We start from the raw sequence: 17,058 nt of genomic DNA, 5'->3' as shown, positions 1-17,058 counted from the left end.
AGTACTTGGGAGAAACTTACAGTGATAATGGCAAATTCATGACTCACAAACGTGATATTACAAGGAAAGCGATCTCCCTTATCGCTGCATTTAGATCAATCCAGAAATCCATTGGAGATTTGTCTTACCGTCCCTTATTAAAATCAATTGTAGCAAAATTATTACCTACTCGGTCATATGGCAGTGAGGTGCTCAACGGGAAAGATGCAGAGATTATCAACACCTCGGTTGCAAAAACCTATAGACTTATTTTCTCTCCCAAAGAATGCCTCACAAGCCCAAGTGAGATTGGAATTTGGGTTAAACGACCAATCTTGTGCAAGAAAAGGAAATATAATGAAAGTGTGGAAAAGAATAAAAAACGATCATGACAATGAAATGTCTCGTCCTACTGTGGCAAGAAATAATAACTGCTCCTTAACTACCGCCTCCTATTTAAATCTAGCAATTGATGACTATGGTATAGCTCCTATCTGGAACACCACGGTTATGCAGAATAGTTTCAAAAAGACAGTAAATAAAATTACTGACCATCTTTCCTTGATAAAGGACAAAGATAACTTCGTTAAAAGACAGCATGCGTGGCCAATCGTAAATGGTTTTAAGAAAAAGAAGATACAAACCTATCTGGAAACATCTTGGTCGAAAAAAAAAACACATTTTTATGAATGCTAGGTTTGGTATCTTTCCAGGCTTATGCCATTTGGCACCATGGAAAAGAACTGAAGGTATCTGTCTGTGTAGGCTATGTAAACCTGGTCAAGAAAACATCTTACACTTAATGTGCCTATGCCCAAACCTGGAAGCGGAAAGAAAAAGTATACTGAAGAAACTGTTTAATGAACGAGGTGTAAGGACTTGTAGGCAGGCACTAATGGCAACGTTAGATCCAGAAGACCTAATTAATTCAGCTTTTGTGAAATTTCTCATATTGGTTAAAATAAAGTTGTAAGCCTGTGTTTTAATGGACTATAATCAGTGTCAAGATGATTCTACCAATTTAATAATTTTAAAGCATAGAATATTTTATTGTTTTATGAGTAGTATTTGATTATATGTATTGTTTTAGCATTTTATATTTGTATAAGTCTTAGCTGTTTTGTAAGATTTTAATTAATCAAACAAATAAAACAAATTGAATTGAGTGCTGGGTGAGTGTTGTACCCATGGGACTGGAGGGTAGTCAATTTCATGTTTAAGTGTAGGGTGAGAGGTGTGCACATGAGTGAATGGTGTGCATGTCTAAATGTAGAGGTGGATCTATAGGAGTGCAAGGTGAGTGTGACATACGTGTAAGTGCAGGATTAGACTGGTGCCTGTAACCTGCATAAAGGATGAATGGTATACGAGTGCAGGGTGAGCGAAGAGTGAGTAGAGGGTGAGTGGAGTGGTGTGCCTGAGTGAGTGCAGAGGAGCTGTGTAAGTGCTAGATGAAGTGTCACTCTCTGATCACGGGTTACAGTCTATATGAGTGCAAATATAAAGTTGTGCCTTTAAGAAAACATGGTGTGTATGTGTGGTGGAAGAGAGTGCGGTCTGAGCCGTGTGCCAGTTTGAGAGCCGGTTTAGGTTTGTATGATTACAAGGTAAGAGGCGTGCCTGTATAAGTGCTGAGTGAGCTGTGTGTGAGTGCTGAGTGAGCAGTGTGTGAATACAGGGCTAGCAGTGTACATGTGCAAGTGTGGGGCAGAGTCTGGCACGTTTGAGTTTGCATAAATACAAGGTGACAGTTGTGCCTGTGTGAGAGTGGGTAAGTTATATGGGAGGGCTGGGTAAGAAATGTGTTTGTGAGAGTGTGGGGGTGAACAGCAACTGGATGGTGTGTGTGTATCTCGTGTGAGCGACATGCCAGTGTGCTCAGAAGTGATACAAAAAAGATACTACATAAAAATAGTTCCTCTACATATTTGTATGTGTTATATTTTGGTCACTACTGCACTTCGTATTATCCGTGTCAGACACCCAGCTGGGTATGGGAAACCTCCATAAAATCAAAATCAATCTATCAATTTGAGAGCAGGGTGAGTGATGTGCCTTAGTGGGTGGAAGCAGTAGCACATTAAAGCCTGACCTACTGGCATTTCAGTGCTTGTTTAAATAATGTTTCTCTGTTTTATGCCTTGAATCTTGAATGGATTTCGATTGAGGTTTCATGTGAATGTCCTCTTATTTTGAATGTTTTAACAGTTTGTTCACTTGTATTTGGTATTGTGCAGGGCTGATATTATTTTGATGGTCAACAACTGATAGTTAGGTAGGTGTGCTTCGAGTACCATCGGATGAAAACTCTTTGGTTGTAGCAGACTACTGCGATCCATTTTCATAGCCTGGTATACCAAGTTCTCTTTGTAATCATGATTACTACTTCTAGGAATGTTATGTATTTTTGTTTATATTGCAACATGCGAACTTAATTATGGGATGTTTGCCATTCAGATCTCCACAAGAACCTGTTAACTTGCCAAATTAGGAAAACACCTTCAAATGATTCTTAAAAGTTGTAAAATCGTCATTCAATTACTGTTGTTCAAGATACATTCTCCCTGGAATCTACACAAAGATCCAACAGCGTATAATCCTTTATTGCGCAGAATTGATGTATAAAGAGATGACATATCCGACAACAGAAAATTTATATGATAATCTAAGCATGCAAATAGAATTCGGTCTTTAAAAATGCCTCATTAACGTTGAGAGACACTATTATATAGGACTATGGGCAACAAGCATTCTGAAGTTGACACAGAGCATATGCCGTTTTCCAAAAAGAGAGCAGCATCCAAAGCCAACGAGTTGATAATAAAAAATTGTTACCATCTTTTGAAACTTTACATGCTGGAGTACATAATAGCCACAAAAGCACAACATTACGAAGCAGTAACACACCGGGCAAATTAAGGAAATACTAACTAGAAGAAACAGACACTATGCAATCTGGTTTCAATGCACTTATCTAAGAAACCGACCTAAGACCTTTAGAAGGTCTGATGAATGTCTTGCTAGACACCATTAAGTGTCTAAAGTACTCATTTATGGTAAAAAAAAAAAACTCGACATTCTTAGCTTTTGCAACAACAAAAAAACAACGTTATTTTCTGCAACCAGAAATTAATTTTAATTTAGGTTTGAATACCAGATTGTTTAAATATAATTTTTCTTTACCTTACAGGGTCTTTATACTAATGTTCTTGAAGAAGCCCGAAATGTATTAAGCATGGATTTTAAAAAAACACAGTAAAAACATATTTGAAGAAAATTGAGCTGGAATTTGCTTGATTCATATAGAGTTAGAATGCCGAAGCCTGTATCAATACACATTTACTTAAAATAATTTGTTTTGAGAAAACCTCGGGAGGCCTGTTGCCTTGGCGTGTGTAAGGCGCAATTTGGTGTGCAGACACAGATGATTTGCAGTGGTGTCTTGTACCAAGCCCCCGCATCAGTTCACCAAATAACTTAAGCAAGGCACCAACTCAACTAATCTTTGACTGACATGTAATACCAGTGCAGCGTTGTTGCACCTGGGAGCCAAATATAGTTTTAGATTTTATACCTTTAGCCACTTCAGAACATGATTAACGCTTTATGTTATATCATCTTTCGATGTACTAAAAGACGAGTAAAGAAATAGATTCCAAGTAATCTTGCTACCTTCTCCAAATCCCGCTATAACCAATGAAAGGCAAATCAGCTTAAGGCGTACCACTTAATGGTCATGCAATATAAATCTGAGAAATGCCAGATATTCAAAGCAGTGGGGTACTGTTCCTGTACGAGATTCACCAATACATTCAAGGAGAACTCACATTATTCAAGTAATGAAGACAACTTTCCGCTTCATAGTACTCTTTCAATGTTTCGTATCCATGAAACTTCCTGTTAAGAAAAGACAATTACATCAAGTTAACATTTGAACATATTTATAATTTACTTTGTTCTAATTACATATACCAATGTTAATGCGGTTATCACTTAACTCATGCTAATAACACACTGGTTAACCCCTTCCATGCTGGTGACGAACCCCACCCGTAACGCTCCATGGTGCTCGTGTGCTGATGACGGCTGGGGTTCGTCACGGCCCCGCCCTGTTCGTTTGGCGGCAGCACACGGGGGGAATCGCGGCCGCACGGAAGGGGTTAAATCAAATATTTACATTATCTTAAAAATGTTCATTATAAACTCATCCTCAGATTGAGGAATTTGGTATGTCAAATAGTACAATTCTAAGACCCTTGATGTTCTGGATTAGAGTTTGGTCCACCCCAGAATTGTTGGATTATAGGAATTGTCTCAAAGAGGTACTAAACCTCGACACTTTTAATTCCATCCCATGGTATGGGCACGTAAAAAAATGGTTTAGACTGCTGGGGTTGCATTCCTTTTGGGAACACCCGGAGAACCTGCCACCATATGCAAAAACCATGGTGAAGAGAGTTTTTTGGTCCTATATGAATAACAAGGTTGTATATGAGAGTAGAACTGGTACTTTAATCAATGAATTTTTATTGTTTAAAACTGAACCTAGTTTTGAAACATTTCTGGATGAAATTGAGCCTTCTGTGGCTAAGACCCTTTACCTGAAATTTAGATACGGGATTCTTATGTTATCTTCTAACCTTGAGCGATGGGCAAAGAAAAATGCTGAATGTATAACTGGCAACAGCAGAATATGTCCTATGTGCTCTGTTTCCTGTCTGGAGAATGAAATTCACATGCTTTTTGTATGTAACGTTTACACAAAAGCACGGAAAAAATGGCTAAAACCCATGTGTGCTCTCCTAGGAACTAGAAGTTGTCATACTGCATATAGGATTGTTAAAACAAATTCTGACCAGTTTATTGTGTTCAGTATTAGCAGGTTTTTAACTTCAGTTTTTTTTATTCGAAAAAAATTGGGTCAAATGCTCTGAGCAATTATGATACATTGTCCAAAGAGGTACACTCAGTGTGCATTTCTGCTGCTAAATTCAATCATGCTAAATGATATATTTTTGTTGACCCTTTTTTAATGAAAAAATGCTTATGCATGTTTTTTATGAATTGTTAATTGGAATTTAAACTCTTTTAATTCGTGTATGTATATTTATGTGTCTTTTATGGCTACTTTTGCCGAAATAAAGATTTAAAAAAAAAAAAAAAAATAGTTATTGACTGGGGAATTAGCTTTAGAGTGATTGTGGTTCTTACAACTGTTGCCCTGCCTCCTTCACAACTGGTTGGCAATTACTTATAGATTGAAAAATATATTAAGCAAAACAACCGCTTTAACACTTTGAGGGGCCTCAGTGTGCCATGCAAGGTTGAACATTTACTCAGAGGAAATGGAGCAATGTTTGGTTGAACGAAGGAAAAGAATAGCTTTCATATTTACCATTTACCTGGCCAGTAACATGTACCAAAAAATAGGAGAGCCCTTTAAAAGATGAACTGTCTGAGTATACCACTGGAGATGCCTAAAGACAGATTGTCAACAGCCAAAGTGAACTGATTGATGCAGAGCCATACGTTGTAAACCTCTGCTGGAAGATGGAAAGGCATGTCTCAATTAAGTATAAATGGGTATAAGAAGGAGCAGTTTCTTACCTGTAACTCCAGTTCTGTAGTAGGGGTATCTCTGTTATAGTCATAATCTAGTGAATAGTCCCGCCCATGTGCGTGGACACCGGAGCAATCAAAAATAATCTCTTAAGCGGTCTTCTTTGCTGTCCTGCATAGACACTTAAGAGAAAATCAAGACAAATAATGCAGCCTAACACTTCCAAGGCTACCACTTCATCTAAACAGTTAAAAGGATAGCCAACAATGTCAGATTCTTACACATTTTTACCAAGTTTCCCTCAGAGAAAACTCCTTCACCAAAATCCTTGAAATGATAGAGAGGAAGGGTTGGACAGACAAGCCCCATAGGATGCCATTATGTGTCTGGAAAAGGGATACCGTGCCTTAAAGGGACTCTCCAGAGACCCTCGGTATCCCAGGATGCACAGCCAAAGTCCTTTTACTTTCAGTTCTTTTTGAAGGTGTATAAAGCAAGGCCTGTAGCATACATTACAGTACCATTTTTCCACCGCGGTGGAGGGCGGGAGCTTATGACTATAACAAGATAGCCCTACTACAGAACTGGAGTTACAGGTAAGAAACTACTCCTTCTGTAGTAGGGGATCTCTGTGTATAGTCATAATCTAGTGAATAGAATGGCAAGCCCATCCAAAAAAACAACCTGGCGGTGGAGAAAAAACAGACAACACCTCTATTGTGCAAACAGATTTCTCAATGAAGCCTGCTCAACCTGAGCATCTGCTCTGGCATCAGAGTCCAGACAGTAATGCTTAGCAAAGGTATGAACCGACTTCCAAGTGGCAGACCTGCAGATCTCTGCAATGGGAACATTACGAAGCAAAGCTGTTGTCGCTGCTTTGCCCCTGGTAGAATGAGCCTTAGGCTTACCCCCTAAGGTCTTGTTAGCTTTCTGATAACATAACTGGATACAGGACACAATCCACCTCGAGATGGACTGTTTTGAGGTGGCAAGACCAGTCCTGACCGACCCATAATTGACAAACAATTGGTCTGACCTACGAATGTCCTTAGTCTTATCCAAGTAGAATTTCAACACCCTTCTGACATCCAGGGAATGCAGAGACCTTTCCGCTGGAGTGGAAGGATTCTGGAAAAACGTAGGTAAAGTTGATTGACATGGAAATCAGAAATCACCTTAGGAAGGAACTTAGGGTGAGTACGCATCACAACCTTAGTAGCATGAAATACAGTATAAGGTTCTTGGCAACACAATGCCTGAATTTCACTCATCCTGCGGGCCGATGTAATGGCCACAAGGAAGGCCGCCTTCCATGACAAGTGCTGCAGAGAAGCCTCATGGATAGATTCAAAAGGCTCCTTCATCAACCTGGACAGCACCACATATTCAGCTCCCATGATGGCGAAGGACGCCGAACAGGAGGAAACACTTTCTTCAATCCTTCCAAAAAATCTTTAATCACAGGGATCTGGAAGAAGGATGTCTGTGAAGGGCATTTCAGCTCGCAGTTAATTCTGCGAGGTGAACCTTAATAGAAAGAAAATTAAGGCCAGACTGGGCCAAATGCAAAAGGTATGGAAGAATGACATCTTCCTTGCAGGTCGTCGGATCATAGTTCTTGGAAGTGCACCAGATGCAGAACCTCTTCCACTTGCAGGCATAGGAAGTCCTAGTGGAAGGTCTCTTAGCCTCCTTAAGTATATTCATGCAATCGTCAAGAAGATTCAGGTGTCCATATTGCACTCTCTCAGGAGCCATGCCGCCAAACTCAACGATGAGAGGTTGGGGTGCACCATCTGCCCCCCGAACTTCCCCGACACGGCAGCCGCATGTGGGGTAGGAGACCGGTGAAGCAGGTCCGTGAACCACCACTGTCGGGGCCACTCCGGAGCAATTAGGATCATCCGTGCTCTGGACTGAGACAGCTTGATGAGCACCGCCGGAATCAGGGGAATGGGTGGAAAAGCGTACAAAAAACTGTTCGACCAGCTGATCCATAGCGCGTTCCCCAGAGTCCCCGGTTGGTAATACCTGGAGGGGAAGTCTCGGCATTTTCTGTTTTCGGCAGTGGCGAACAGATCTACGTCCGGAGTGCCCCACCTGTCGAAGAGGTTTCCTAGCACTTCGTCGTTTAGAACCCACTCGTGGTTTTCTTGCACCAGCCTGCTGAGTGCGTCCGCCTGAGCATTCTGCACACCTGGTAGATGGGTAGCCGTTATCGTCAGTCCTCTGGCTAGCAGCCAGTGCCAGATCGCCTGAGCTCCCCTGCCTGTTGAGGTAATACATTGTGGTTGTATTGTCCGTCTGTACAAGCAAGGAGGTGGTCTGGAAGGACGGCTGAAAGGCCTTCAGTGCCAAATGCACAGCTCGGAGTTCCAGGAAATTGATGTGATACGTGGATTCCGCCGGGGACAACGTTCCCTGGATCTGTAGATGGTCTGAATGCGCTCCCCAACCGTGGAGAGAAGCATCCGTGACGATAGTCTGAATAGGAATGTCCTTGTGGAATGGAACCCCCTTGAGGAGATTCTCTGCGGAGCACCATCATCTCAGGGACTGTTGAACGTGGAGGGTCAGCCAGATCCGGTCGTCCCAGCTCCCCTGCTTCTGGTCCCACTGATCATCCAGACATTCCTGCAACGGCCTCATGTGGAGGCGCACGTGCGGCGTGAGGAAGATGCAAGAGGCCATCGACCCCAGTAGAGAAGACACCGTCCTCACTGTCGTAGATGGAACAGCCATGAGAGCCTGAGCCTTCCGAAGGATCAATAAGCGTCGCTCCTCCGAAGGAGACACGCTTGCTAAAAGAGTATCGATGGAGGCTCCCAAGTACTGTAGGCACTGTACAGGAGTCGGAACAGACTTTGACAAGTTTATGTGCAACCCCAGCTGGCTCAACAGAACGGCCGTCCTGTTGAAGTGCAATTGCGCTTCCTGGAAGGTGGAGGTTTTGATCAACCAGTCGTCCAGGTACGGGTAGTCAAACACCTTGTTTTTTCTCAAGTGAGCCGCCACCACTACCATGCACTTTGAAAAGGTCCTGGGCGCAGACTTCAGTTCAAACGGCAGTACGGTGTACTGATAGTGATTTGTGCCGACCAGAAATCGCAGGAACTTCCGATGTTTCCGTGCAATGGGCACATGGAAGTACGCATCTTGCAGATCTATTGCGCAAAGCCAGTCTCCTCTTTGCAGCGGAGGATAAATCTGGTGCAGAGACAGCATGCAAAACTTCTCCCTGCGAATCCATTTGTTTGCTTGTCGCAAATCCAGATTGGGCCTGAACTCGTTCTTGTCCTTCTTGCGCACCAGGAAGAACCGAGAGTAATGACCCTTTCCCCCTTGAGACAAAGAAACGTCATCGCCCTTTTTCTTAACAGGGTATCGGCCTCCGCTTGGAACTCACGCAGCTGGAACTGCGAGCAAACCGGTGGAATCACTGGAGGAGGGCTGACGAAACGAAGACTGTATCCATTGCAAACAATATTCAGCACCCCCTTGTAATTTTTCTCCACTCTTGCCAAGTAATTATGTATGCTTCCCCCTACCGGAGCGGGTAACGGAAGAGGGGGAAGTAACACCTCAGGGCTTAGACCCGGCCGGGCCCTTGTTCGCCGAGGAGGACTGCTGTCCGCCTCTACCCCTCTGGCGCTTCTGGAATGGCTGCCGCTGGAACTGCTGCTGTTGTGGTTGACCAGCTTGACAACCCTGCCCTCGTCTTTGAGAACCATACCGCCTCTGGAACGGACGGAAGGACTTCTTCTGGTCTTTTGGTTTCTCCAAAGCAACGGCTTTAAGTGTCTCCACCTCTGCCTTCATGCGGGCCATCTCCTCGTCCGCATGTAACCCAAAGAGAGTCGAGCCAAAGAATGATAAATTAGCGACTGTCTGTTGCGCCTCCGGTTTGAGAGATGTAAGGCGCAACCAGGACTGTCGTCGTAAATCGATGCCATGGCAGTAACCATGAGCCGCCAAGAGAGAGGCGTCCGCCGCAGAGCTGATGACCTGATTGGAGACCATCATACCCTCATTCAAAATCTCCTGGAAGTCTTCTCTCCTATCCCTCGGGAGTAGCTCCAGGAATTGCTGCATGGACTCCCACAAGAAGCGGTCGTAGTGACCCAAGAGCGCCGAGGCACTCGCCACTTTTATGGAGGTGGCCGCCGTCCCTCAGACTTTCCGTCCAGCTATGTCCATCTGACGGCTTTCCTTATCCGGAGGCACCGTAGAAGACGGGGCAGTAGCATGCTGCTTCTTGGCCACAGTTACGATAACAGAATCCGGTACCGGGTCTGATCTCAGGAACGCCGGATCGGAATCCAGGGGCCTGTACTTTTTCTGCAGCCGGGACGGAGCGGATTTCACTGAGGCCGGAGTCAGAAAAAGCTCCATAGCCGGTTCCTCCAGTCCTGGCACCAAGGGGCGAGATAAATGCCGCTTGTGTAAGGTTTCAAATATCACCGATGTAGAAGGTGTGGGTACCGTCAAAGTGATCCCCAACTTTGCTGCCCCCCTCAATAGCACCTCCTGAAATGTTACGTTGTCATCCACCGGTGACACCCACGTATGGGGAATCCGACAAGGTGGCAGAATATCTCCGGCCACTTGAAGAGTCCGTATGACGGGACCGTGACCTATCACTCTGGTGACGATGACGGGACCGTGTCGAAGACCGACGGTCACTCCGTGATCTAGACCTCCTAAGCCTCGGGCGATCCACTGGCCTTTTAGGAAGCGGGAGCTACGGAGGCAGAACCGGAGTCCTAGGCTGTGGAGGCCTCGTAGGCGGTGACGGAAGGTGCGGCAGAGATGTAGGAGACAGCTATGGAGGCGGAGGAGGAGGCGGAAAAGTTGGAGGAGGAGGCAAGGGAGGTAGCGGAGGAGGCTTCCTCTGAGGCAATGGTGGAGACAATGGAGGCGTAGGCGTCCTGGGCCTAGAGGGCAAATAGGTCCTGGAATATTCGGATTCCGAAGACCTGACCACTCTCCTCTTCTTCTGCGCAGGTCTTGACAAGGATGCTCTGGAGGCAGACCTCTTTTCAGCCAAGCGCCGGCGCCGCTGCGACCGGGGACTCGTAGATGAAGAAGATAGGCTGACTACTGAGGCAGAGGACACCGTCCTGGCCCTTGAACGCCTCCTCGACATCGACTTTTCCTTCCTCGACGTCGACCTCTTCGCCTTTCTGCTTCTCGACGTCGATCGTCTAGACTTCCATGAACTCCTCGACGTCGACTCTCTTCTCCTCGACGTCTACTTGTCTTTCCTCGACGTCGACGCAGAGTCGACGGCGAACGGCGGTGTCGCCTTGACGGCGAGCGCCGTTGCCTCATGGACTCATCTCGACGTCGATGTGTCAACGCCGGTGAAGTCCTCGACGTCAACCTCGTCTGAGGTCTCGACGTCCTTCCCCTCGACATCGAACGTCGACGACGCTTCGACCCAGAGCCCTGGGTCGACAGGGAACAGATAGTGGTCATGCCTCTCTACGCCGAAGCCATCGACGTCGACCGGTGCCTTTTCTGGGCCTTTTCTTGACTGGGGAGCCCCCAGAAGCCGATGCACGGGCAGAGGACGATGACCGAGTCCCTCCATGCCCAGACCCACCTGGTTCCTGATGTCTCCTCTGCTCCAGGACTTGGAGACGAATCTTCTCCCTGTCACGCAGGGTCCTCCTGGAGAAAGATTGACAAATCTCAAAGGCTTCAGGGACATGGAAGGAAGGGAGACAGAGTATGCATACTCTGTGGGGGTCAGATTTAGCCTTCTTCCTGGCACACTCCGGGCACTTGTCGAATAAAGCTGGCATATTAGACAGAAAGAGTGGGCAAAACTGACAAAAAAAAACACCGCAAAAGGAAGAGGAAGACCCCAGAGGTCGAGTGAAACACTCAAAACACTTGAAAAGTGCCACAAATTGAAGAAATACCCAAAAAGGGAGAGCTCAATGCTCCAGGGTCCTGCAAGCAGGAGCCGGAAAAAAGAACTGAAAGTAAAAGGACTTTGTTTGTGCATCCTGGGATACCGAGGGTCTCTGGAGAGTTCCTTAAAGGCACGGTATCCCTTTTCCAGACACATAATGGCAGCCTATGGGGCTTGTCTGTCCAACCCTTCCTCTCTATCATTTCAAGGGTTTTGGTGAAGGGGAGTTTTCTCTATGAGGGAAACTTGGTAAAAATGTATACAAATCTGACATTGTTGGCTATCCTTTTCACTGTTTAGATTAAGTGGTGGCCTTTGTAGCCTTGGAGTGTTAGGCTGCATTATTTGTCTTTCTCTTAAGTGTCTATGCAGGACTGCAAAGAAGACAGCTTAAGAGATTATTTTTGATTGCTCCAGGGTCGACGCACATGGGCTGGACTATTCACTAAATTATGAATATACACAGAGATCCCCTAGTACAGAAATGAGTTACTTACCTCTAACTCCAGTACCACGTGACCACGTGACATTTTGGAATAATTATCCAGTGGTCACGTGGTACGTGTTGATTACGTGGCTGTAGAATTTCTTTGAGAATTTTTTCCTGTCCAGCCAATTTTTTCTGTTTTCCTTGTTGTTGAGATCCGGGCTGGGTGGATGTAGGATCCAAAATCTTCATTGTTTCACAGACAGTCAGAATAGCCAGCAGTACAGGTACTATGAATACAGTGGTGTGCATAAAAACAGGTGACGTACAACTGTTTGACCCACTGAAGTGACAGCTGTTGTATTCACATCCAAGCACAACTACCTGGTGCAAGTAGGATATGTGTAATTCCAGAATGATTCTGCCAGGAAGGTAGCATTTTTTTAAAAAACAAATCATTTAATAAGGGGTCCAAGAATCCCCCTTTACAAATAGTGTATTCATTTACAACGCATCACTTTAGCAAAACACACTATGATAAATAATCGTAAAATAACATTATATATGGGTGTTCTACACTGAGCGATCAGAGCCGTGCTCGTGAAAGTGAAATCACAACAAAGCAATGTGTAACATTCATTACATCCATAAGAGCCTGTGAACTATTATGCTCAAAACAGGGCAATTCGTCAACTCTTTATTTTGCCCTGTAATAGTAATTCGCACCAAGCATGGAATTTATTTTACGGTCAAAGTTTTGACCTATATACACGATGGCAGCGGGTCATACTACGAAAACAAGGAAGGAAAACAACTTAAAGGTGAGTGGAGGTACTAGTATTGGTCCTTTGCCCTCGGAGGTATGCAGAATAGTCAAAGTATGCTTGCTGTTCCATTTGGCTGTGCAGCAATCCTCTCATGGAGGCATGCCAGCATAGAGTGTAGCTGCCTCATTTAATGTGCCCTCTCTTAGCCTTGAGTGATCGCTTAGCTTTACTGTGGCAAAATGTAATACAGACTGACACCCAACAAGGAACTCCTTGCTTAGACTCTGGACTGCTCCTGCCTGGGTAACTAAACAAAACAAATAATCTGAAGTACGAAAGTCTTTGGTACTGTTCCTGTAGAACCTGAGGAGTCTGTAGACACCTAGCGAATGCAAAGATCTTTACACTGACATGGATGGACTGAAGAAGAAACAAAGAATGATACACTGATTTAGGTGAAAATCTGAGAGGACCTTGAGCACAAACCCAGGGTTGGTGCACAAGATGTTGTCCTTTGTAATATAGAGGTATGGTGAATGACTGCAACTTATCAACTCCCCTGGCTGAAGTGAGAGCCAGCAACAGAAACCGCACAGTCTTGCAGGATATGCATTTCAGAAGTGCTCTATGAATTTGCTCCAAAGGAGACAGCATCAACTGATTAAGCAGGGCCTTTAAATCCCCCTGCACAGGAGGAGATCTTCTGGAAGGAGAGTTGTAAAATGGCTCTTAAGTTGATGGACGATTCTTTGAAAGAATAATGATGTGGCCAAATCAACTTTGATAGATTGGTATGTGGGAACATTCTGTGCCATGTGAAGTACACAAGACAGTACTTGGCGATGTTGCATCAATTTGTCTTTGCTCTATGTTGGGATGACTCCATTTCTGGCCATGGGGAATGGGGTTCTAGTGTGTGTGCTGAGGCCACACCCTGTCTATTGACATGGATATGTCATTGTAGTGTAGTTTCCATATTCCCAATAGGCTCTGCGCATTGGAATTATATCATATAGACTAGACGTAGGACTGAGGTCGACTAGGTCTCTATAGAATATACTAGACTTTATTGTGTGTGCCAGCTAGCTCAGAGGTCACTAGAAACTTTCGCGAATTCACAAGAAGGGATTAGTCTCGGACAACCGCATAAACATGACAACTTTGTTTCCCCCAAGATAAAACGTATCTTCAGAGTCGTGGAAACAATAGATAGATATTTCAGTCAATCGTGCATGCTTCGTTTCACTAGAGGTGCAGAGAAAGTAGAAAGACCGGTGTTTTCAATAAAAGGATTTATTGAACAGTCTTCTTTCCGAAGCATAAGAAATGAACTGCTACAATCGTAACACTCTTTGTAAAATATAATGCATACAGTATAAATAGTAGAATAAAATAATACTGTAAGAGCATTGTATGGTTCCTAAACCATAAATAAATACATACATAAATAACAGAGGCTAAAAGTACTCAACTGGTGCTTCTAAAATACGCCTGTCCCGGTGTACCTGACCTAAGCTTAGTACGAGGGAGGAAGTAAGTGAGGTGTAGCATAAAGGTAATATTCTTTTGCCAAGAATCTGCTCAAGATTTCTCTAAGGGTCTAATCAGCTCCGTACTTTAGTTCAGAATGGAGAAGGTCAGTCTCGGGACTCGATTTCCCAGCAACCCGCAAGGGTAGCTTGGAAACACTGGAGCTGGATTTCTTGGCAGGAGAAAAGACAGCGTCTCTCTCAGTGAGTCTGCTGGAGGGTCGGCTTCCTTCGGCACTTGCTGTAGCAGGGCGCGTCGGGCAAGTAGATAGTCAAACTGCTCCAAACCACCGTGTGTTTGCTTGGGCGAGTGTGGGCATATTTATACCTTGAAGGTGCCGACTTTGACGTACAGTTAGACATAATAACTTCATCAAAGAGTCTCAGTTCTTCGAAAACCCCATGAGTTCTTGAACATATCAATATTCAAGCAAGGGGAAGTCCCCGGCTACTGAAGCTGAGTTTTCCAGGAAATCGTTGCGGATTTTCGGAACTAGGGGAAGTAGCCCTGCCGTATTTGGACTGCATGAGCTATTCCTAAATATGGTTATGATTTCTATGCCTATATAAGGATATGGTGATTTATACCTATATAAGGGCATGAATCGGGAAACTTACAATAGGGTCCTAAAATGATACAGAACAGACGTGTCCTATGACCTCTAGGAGAGCATCAAGCGTGCCCTCACTGACTACTGTTCCTGACGTGGATTTAGCACACAGAGTGGTGATGGCAGCGTACTGTGTTTGTGAAATCATAGTTGTGACCAGGCCCTTTTTATCAAAGAATTAAAAGTCGCCATTCTCCCCTTATGGTATAAGATTGTAAACGGCTCACTACTGCAAGGCACTATCTTGGACCGCCTAAAAGTAGGGCAGATAACTCCCATTCTACAAACACCTAAATCAGACAGTTCTGAGCAGAACAACTTCCCACTATTTCCAACATCCCCACTCAACTCTGCCTCCACATTGAGAACTTCCAACTCTTGGATCAACAGCCGTCTGGTTTTCATCAAGGACACTGCACAGAATCTGCACTCACTCACATCATGGATGACCTATTACAAATGCTAGACCAATATGAATCATGTTTTCTGATTCTACTTGACACTCTTAAACACAACTTCTACTGTCCATACTGAAGCAAAGGATGGGCCTATCAGGTCTTGTATTACAATGGTTTACGACATTCTCCCACAACAGAACCCAAAGAGTCAAGGTGAATCAATCCTTCGCTCAGCTCTCTGCGGTCAATATAGGGGTACCACAGGGGTTCGCCCTTTCACCCATCCTCTTCAACTTATTCATGGAACCTCTTGCAAATGCACTGAACTCTGCGGACATTCTTTATCACATGCATGCAGATAACACTCAATTGTATCTGAAAATCTACTCCTCAGAAGACTTATTTTCGAATATGTATCTTTACTCGGCATGCGATAGATCGCATGCCATTACGACGTAGTTCGTAACAATGACTGCATTGTTACATGGCAAAGCATTATATCGCAAGTCATTACAACTTGCTGTAGTGGGGGCACACTGGACTTAGGAATAATATTTACTATTCCAACTCCAGTTTGTGGAACAGGAAGGAAGGTGTTGGATTGTAAATCCAACACCTTTTACCCCCTATGGCAAGTCGTTGCAACAACTTGCGATGTAATGGTTCATGATGTTACAACGCGGTCGTTGTAACAACCACTTTGTAATAGCATGCGATCTATCATGCTGTTCACCCTTCATTTCCCTCAACTCTACCCTGCTGAATACTCAAAACAGGCTCTCTGATAACAATTTCAAGCTCAACACTTCCAAAAATGAATTCCTCCTCATCACTCCTCCTAATCACACTCCCAAGAACGACCTCTGGATGAAGCATTTACGAGGCTTCAACTGTTCTCCTCACATTATAGATTCTGCTAAATCCCTTGAAATTACACTAGACGAACACTTGAATATGCAGAATCACATCAGCAATGCCACCAAAAGAGCTAATTAACAGATGAGTATACTAAGAAAACAAACCCTTCCTACCACAGGATGACTAAGCTGGCCGTTCAAGCTCTTGTATAGCCTAGATTAGACTATGGAAGCTCCACTCTTTGTGGTCTTCCTAAATACAATATGGTCCCGCTAAGGGCCTCCCATAATGCTGAGGCCAGACTGATAACGGGTACAAAAAGAAAAAATCACATATCTCCAGCCCGAAAACTCGAAGCTGGCTGCCTTACAAAGAAAGAATACAGCTAAAGATTGCTTGCATGACTCATGAAGCCCTACATTTCAGGAACCCCATATATCTGGCACAAAAGCTAGAGTCATCAGAGGGATGCAGATCTCATGAAGTGAGTTCACTACTACTGAAACAACAGATTTTCCACAAAAAGAGAACGAGCTACAGAGCCTTCTCAGGTATCGCCCCGGAGATATGGAACTCTCTGCCATCAGATGTCCGTCAAATCACATCTACCTCTTCATTCAAAAAGAGAAGTGAAAACAATACCAATGCATATGTTTCTGGCCTAAAATACAATATGTTTTATTGTTTATTTACCTGCCTTTTTTCCGATGCTCTGTATGAATACATTGATGTGCAACTATAGATACCAGTTTTACCATGCTACTCTCATATGTGTGACAAGTGTCTATGTTTACAACTGTATCCTACCTACCCTTTAATGTGAAGAGCTCCGATACCCTCTAGGATAATGTTCTCGCTATACCAAACATAAAAAAGAAAAAATCATTAAATCCTTGCATTGGGTTTGTTGTGTTTTCCTGTTCATCCTGTTTTTCGGGGTTGGGGGAGTTTGCAGGTGGGGGTAATATGGCCTACCTTGATACCCATACTGATTGAAGGTTCTCCT

The 17,058-nt window shown here is 44.2% G+C and overlaps 1 protein-coding gene and 1 long non-coding RNA gene across 2 annotated transcripts in view; one reads left to right on the top strand and one right to left on the bottom strand.

The window, feature by feature from the left end:
• The window catches only part of ABHD2 (abhydrolase domain containing 2, acylglycerol lipase), a 420,974-nt gene that overhangs the window by 97,028 nt on the left and 306,888 nt on the right, over nt 1-17,058 (bottom strand). Inside the window, exon 8 of the mRNA XM_078683196.1 lies at nt 3,807-3,876. Within this exon, the coding sequence (XP_078539322.1) occupies nt 3,807-3,876 (70 nt within the window). The remainder of the gene's footprint in view (nt 1-3,806; nt 3,877-17,058) is intronic.
• Nucleotides 1-17,058, top strand: part of LOC144824102 (uncharacterized) — a 367,849-nt gene that overhangs the window by 152,544 nt on the left and 198,247 nt on the right. The gene's annotated exons all lie outside the window — the stretch shown is intronic.

This window comes from Lissotriton helveticus, chromosome 3_1 (genome assembly GCF_964261635.1).
Source record: "Lissotriton helveticus chromosome 3_1, aLisHel1.1, whole genome shotgun sequence".
Lineage (NCBI taxonomy): Eukaryota > Metazoa > Chordata > Amphibia > Caudata > Salamandridae > Lissotriton > Lissotriton helveticus.
The sequence above is the reverse complement of the archived record's forward strand: the minus strand, read 5'-3'. Positions and strand labels throughout refer to the sequence as shown.